This window comes from Diaphorina citri, unplaced genomic scaffold, assembly GCF_000475195.1.
Source record: "Diaphorina citri unplaced genomic scaffold, Diaci psyllid genome assembly version 1.1 scaffold5249, whole genome shotgun sequence".
In the NCBI taxonomy this organism is placed as follows: Eukaryota; Metazoa; Arthropoda; class Insecta; order Hemiptera; family Psyllidae; genus Diaphorina; species Diaphorina citri.
The window spans coordinates 1-6,303 of NW_007382625.1; the positions used below are offsets into that span (position 1 = coordinate 1).

General features: G+C 40.3%; 1 protein-coding gene across 7 annotated transcripts; it reads left to right on the forward strand.

The window, feature by feature from the left end:
• The first annotated feature begins 618 nt into the window (after positions 1–618).
• LOC103521446 (structural maintenance of chromosomes protein 3-like) lies at positions 619–3,354 on the forward strand. Of its 7 annotated transcripts, none has more exons than XM_026832123.1 (5): positions 619–822; positions 1,258–1,370; positions 1,598–1,708; positions 2,722–2,789; positions 3,042–3,354. In XM_026832123.1, exons 1-5 carry the CDS (start codon positions 636–638, stop codon positions 3,325–3,327), a joined length of 765 nt encoding a protein of 254 aa, XP_026687924.1. In that variant the 5' UTR covers positions 619–635; the 3' UTR covers positions 3,328–3,354. The 7 variants fall into 7 exon arrangements, with proteins under 7 accessions (XP_026687924.1, XP_026687930.1, XP_026687928.1 ...); XM_026832129.1 differs by lacking the exon at positions 2,722–2,789 and adding an exon at positions 2,855–3,031 and having other exon boundaries at positions 3,151–3,354; XM_026832127.1 differs by lacking the exon at positions 2,722–2,789 and adding an exon at positions 2,855–2,925 and having other exon boundaries at positions 3,045–3,354.
• The last annotated feature ends 2,949 nt before the right edge of the window (positions 3,355–6,303 follow it).

Consider the following 6,303-nt stretch of genomic DNA (forward strand, 5'->3'; position numbering starts at 1 on the left):
TTGCTAACTCACTGAGAATCCTTCCATCAAAGGCTTAAATCTTTGCCAACTCACTAAGAATCCTTCCATCAAAGGCTTGAATCTTTTCTAACTCACTGAGAATCCTTTCATCAAAGGCTTAAATCTTTGCCAACTCACTAAGAATCCTTCCATCAAAGGCTTAAATCTTTTCTAACTCACTGAGAATCCTTCCATCAAAGGCTTAAATCTTTGCCAACTCACTAAGAATCCTTCCATCAAAGGCTTAAGTCTTTGCTAACTCACTGAGAATCCTTCCATCAAAGGCTTAAATCTTTGCCAACTCACTAAGAATCCTTCCATCAAAGGTTCTACATGTTAACTCACTAAGAATCCTTCCCAATTATGTTCTACATGTGCAATAAGAGAGGATTTTGTCGAAATACAAACCTATCCCGAGTTATAATCAGTTTTCCTTGGCGAAGCACGAGCATTCTGCTTATAGTCCTGTAAAAAAAGTTTTATTTTTTTCTTTCTAACCTAAAAAATAAATAATTAAAATAGGCAAATGAATAATAAAAGACAAACACTTGTTAGTTTTTCTTTGTTGTTCTTTTTACTTTTTTTATTATTTTTTACACCCCTGATCTAAGTATGTTTTCTCACCTGCAGGTACAATGCCTAGTAACGACATGACCAACAAATACATGGCATACTCCCAGAAGAATCTCTTCAAGGAGTTGGAAAACGCCAACTCTCATCTGAAGAAGTTTAGCCATGTGAATAAGAAGGCATTGGATCAGTTCTTGAGCTTCTCAGAACAGAAGGACAAACTGATGAATCGAAAAGAAGAACTCGACAGAGGTAAGACATTTCTAAGAAGTTTAGTCATGTGAATAAGAAGGCATTGGATCAGTTCTTGAGCTTCTCAGAACAGAAGGACAAACTGATGAATCGAAAAGAAGAACTCGACAGAGGTAAGACATTTCTAAGAAGTTTAGTCATGTGAATAAGAAGGCATTGGATCAGTTCTTGAGCTTCTCAGAACAGAAGGACAAACTGATGAATCGAAAAGAAGAACTCGACAGAGGTAAGACATTTCTAAGAAGTTTAGTCATGTGAATAAGAAGGCATTGGATCAGTTCTTGAGCTTCTCAGAACAGAAGGACAAACTGATGAATCGAAAAGAAGAACTCGACAGAGGTAAGACATTTCTAAGAAGTTTAGTCATGTGAATAAGAAGGCATTGGATCAGTTCTTGAGCTTCTCAGAACAGAAGGACAAACTATCTAATTTCAGGTGAGGAGAAGATCAAGGAGCTAATGACAGCGCTGGAGCAGCAGAAGTGTGAGGCCATCCAGTTCACATTTCGTCAGGTGGCTAAGTTCTTCACCGAAGTCTTCAAGAAGTTGGTACCAGGAGGATCGGCAGAGTTGGTACTCAAGGCACGGGATGGCTCGTTCATGGGCAGTGCTGACCTTATGGATCAGGATAGTTCCAACTATCATGGCGTAGGCATTAAGGTAAGAGACACTTTCAAGTCTAATTAAACCCGGCTCTTGCCAGCCTAGTTAGCTTAGTTGGTAGTGCGTCCGCCCTGTAAGCGCTAGGCCGCGGGTTCGATTCGTTCAAGAAGTTGGTACCAGGAGGATCGGCAGAGTTGGTACTCAAGGCACGGGATGGCTCATTCATGGGCAGTGCTGACCTTATGGATCAGGATAGTTCCAACTATCATGGCGTAGGCATCAAGGTAAGAGACACTTCCAAGTCTAATTAAACCCGGCTCTCACAGTTTTATCGCATGCGATCGATGAGTCCATCGCATGCGATAAAAGTAATCGCAAGTGGCGGGCTTTGGCTTGGGTAGTATTTCGGTCCCTTTTTTCGGTAACTTTTTCCCCTCACTTCGTCTATCATTCATAGTGACTATTTTTACTCATATCTTTTCTTTTTTTAACTTTTCTTTTAATTTTTACTTTACCTATCTATATTCAAATTGTAAACGAAATAACATCATTAAAGAGGTGCTCTATCAAACTGTTAGTATATGTAATGGTAATGGAACAACTTGTTCTAAGCTTACTGTCGAAATAAAGCACTACTTATACTTATATCTAACTTGTAAGCACTAGGTCGTATGTATTCCATATATATGTACATATGTCAAAATCTATAAGACCCTGGTCAGACTGCGGGGATAAAAGGAATTTTTCAGTCCTACTGTCCTATTCCAGCCTCAGAATAAGAATAACATAGAGGGAGGGTTTGGGTCTTTTTACATATCAAGGTCGAAGGACAGTTCACGAACAGCTGACTAACCAAATTTGTTTTGTCACCTGACTTTACTCTTCTCTTATTGGTGGAAATTTATTGAAATCTTTGTTTACATTTTGCAGTCCCGGTCTGTATTTTCAATTTCCCCCGATTTTTAAAGTCAATAATGGATAAATAAGATAAGATACCCATCGAATTTACTTTGAAGTTGTTAAAAGTAAAAGTTTCGTAAAAAAGCAGAAATGATGTTTCAAAATTTCTGTAAAAATCATCCTACCCAGGAAATTATTCACCGAACAGAATAGGCTCGGCCACCATCTCCCAACCAAGCGCCCCGCTCACTCTCTTCTCTCAAAACCAGCGACAACGTATGTATCTGCTCTCTCATTATCTGTGTTCCTTTATGTCAATTTTACTCGTTAACATTTCTATCTCTTGAGCTACCGAACAGTATATTCTATTCTAATCACCTCACCCGCACCCCCGCAGGTCATGTTCACCAACCAGGGCGAGATGCGAGAAATGAACGCTCTGTCCGGGGGTCAGAAATCCCTGGTACTCTGAGATTCCAGCAGAATAACCATCAAGATTGTATATTCTATTCTCACCCGCACCCCCGCAGGTCATGTTCACCAACCAGGGCGAGATGCGAGAAATGAACGCTCTGTCCGGGGGTCAGAAATCCCTGGTAGCTCTCGCCTTCATCTTCGCCATTCAGAAGTGCGATCCGGCCCCGTTCTATCTATTCGATGAGATAGACCAGGCTCTGGACGCGCACCATCGCAAGGCAGTGGCCGACATGATCCACGAGACCTCGCCTTCATCTTCGCCATTCAGAAGTGTGATCCGGCCCCGTTCTATCTATTCGATGAGATAGACCAGGCTCTGGACGCGCACCATCGCAAGGCAGTGGCCGACATGATCCACGAGATGTCCAAGCATGCACAGTTCATCACGACTACGTTCAGGCCCGAGTTGCTGGAGCATGCCAATAAGTTCTATGGTGTCATGTTCAGGAATCGGGTGAGTCATGTCGAGTGCGTGACGCGGGAACAGGCCTACGACTTTGTTGAAGACGACACCACGCATGCGTAAGAAGACATTATCAAAAAAAAAAGGAATTTTATTTGTGTTAAGCATAAATGCTTGTCACAAATGTCGTTCCCCGCTTAATGCACTACGCTAAATTTTTTGACTTGACTTGGAATTTTATTTGTGTTAAGCACAAATGCTTGTCACAAATGTCGTTCCCCGCTTAATGCACTACGCTAAATCTTTTGACTTGACTTGGACTCGAACCACCAACCTCCAGATCCGAAGTCCACCACGCTAACCACTGCACCACTGAGGTTGGTGTAAGAAGACATTATAATACATACATATCCTAAGTCATACATATTTCTAGACATGGTCTTCACTTGACTGGAGTGGATTATGGACTGTCCCCTATCTGATAGACGTTAAAAAAAGACTAAAAGGATAAAAGGACAGACGAGTTGATATATTTCGACCATTACTATGGCCATCTTCAGAACAACTAAATAAAAAATTACAAAAATTTGAAAATTCGCGCTAAGACGACACAATCGCTACTAGCGGTGAAAATTAAATCCTAAGTAAATTATATCCTAAGTCGTTCCTTCATTTGCTAAGTGTCGACTGTTTGAGTAGCCTCTCCACCATGTTCAATCGTTAAATTTAGAGTCCCGTTTTTCCCGCCAAGAAAAGAAAATCTTTCTTATTCTAAACATCCTTTTTGTTTACAGGAAGAGATTTTACATAAGATTCTTAACATACCTACTTTTTGTTTCTATTTTACAGGAAGAAAGAGCGAGAAGCCCAGGAGAAGTGTTCCTTCATTTGCTAAGTGTCGACTGTTTGAGTAGCCTCTCCACCATGTTCAATCGTTAAATTTAGAGTCCCGTTCAATTTCACATGGATTATGATAATGGTGCTTATTTATACTGCTCGCACAGGACTGAAAAGTCCCTTTACTCCAGTAGTATTCTACTACTATTACTATGGTCAAATTCTCAAATTAAACTGAGGATAAAATTCCATACCTTGGCTGGGATTGAACCCACGTCTAATTTTTGTCAATTTTAGTACAAGTTTTAGCACCTTCCAAAACCCTTTTGAAGTTGTATTTTTCATTTTTTCATAGTTCTTGCAACCCGTACCAAGAGAAGTGATTTAACTCAACTTAAACAACGAGACTCTGAATTTCATCCAGTTTTGTTCTGTACGAGATTTCATCCAGTTTTGTTCTGTACGATATTTCATCCAGTTTTGTTCTGTACGAGATTTCATGGTGAGCGTCTTAAACACTACCCCACCGAGGCAGAACGTATAGAATATAAATGAACCTTGGACCGAACAAGCGAAAGATTTTTTCGATACGGGTCGCGGCCGAATACTAACAATTTCAATCTTGTAATCATATCAATAGTGTGTAACTTTGACTTTGAGCTAGGTTAAGAAATCCCTTGCAGCCTTTGTCCCCCATTTTCTTTATCTTTATTACATACTAGCTGAATTCCGTCGCTTCGCTCCGGAATCCCGCTAGTTCATCCCGAGGCATGGCCAAACTTGTGGAAAAGGCATGGTGAAAGATTTTTTCGATACGGGTCGCGGCCGAATACTAACAATAGTTCTGTCAATGTTGTAATCATATCAATAGTGTATAACTTTGACTTTAATCCCTTGCAGCCTTTGTCCCCCATTTTCTTCATCTTTATTACATATTGACAGAAATATTGATGGTGTGTGGGGAGGCGGTACTAGATATTTTTTTCGAAACTGTAAATACTGCGTACTTTTTCATATAGAGATTTAAGAATAAAATTTAGACTACTTAGATTTAGTTATTTAATTTTAAAAATAATAATTACCTAATATAATTATAAAATTGTCGTATGATTTGTTTGAATATGAAATGTTTGCTGATAAGATTATTATTTTGATTTTACCTACTTGTAAATAATTTCATTTTATTTTCTTCCTCTTCACAATGGATAACATTCCTTCACGATGGATGGAATTTCGGGGAATGAGCATTTTGCATTTTTTACTCCGCGGAGTGAGCTATTTTTTCGCTCTTTGAGCGAATTCGGGGATTGAGCCTAACATATCGAACATCAATACAAGTACATGTAACTACTGATACCTACATGATACACTGATGCATAATTTTCGCTCATTGAGCGAATTCGGGGATTGAGCCTAACATATCGAACATCAATACAAGTACATGTAACTACTGATACCTACATGATACACTGATGCATTTTCTCCACGTCTCTAGGTATATATATCATTTTCCCCAGCGTACCGAGTGCATTTCGTGTTCGTCAGTCTCCAGCGATAGTTCACTACCGCTGAAATCTCAATTATAGCCCAGGGTGTCCCGCGAACGACTGTACAACGCTTGAGGGTTGATGCAGGACCGAAAGGGCTACCAGAAAAAGCTATCTGGACAGATCCGATTTTCAACAGGGGCGGAGTTCCAGTATTAATTAGAAGTCTAATTTTTGTCAATTTTAGTACAAGCACCTTCCAAAACCCATTTGAAGTTGTATTTTTCATTTTTTCATAGTTCTTGCAACCCGTACCAAGAGAAGTGATTTAACTCAACTTAAAACAACGAGACTCTGAATTTCATCCAGTTTTGTTCTGTTCGATATTTCATCCAGTTTTGTTCTGTACGAGATTTCATCCAGTTTTCTTCTGTATTAACCATTGTTTTGGCCCTTACACACCAATAGTTGGCTCGGTAAACATGAACACCAAAGTAATTCTCCTTTGTTTTCTCCTCATCTGTTCCCAATACACTGAGGCCGGTCCAATTGCAATGGCTACGGCACAAGCTGGCTGTGCCGCGGTTGTTATGGCATGCTATGCCGCGGCTGGGGCCACATGGGGCGCTACATTGGGAGCTACGGCTCCTGCCAGTGTTATAGCTTGTAATTCGGCATTCGGTGTCTGCATGACTGCAGCCTCCAGTTTTTTACTCGCACCCATTCCCTAAAAGGGAGAGAAATGGTGTGTGTGTGTGTGTGGGGGGAGATCGGA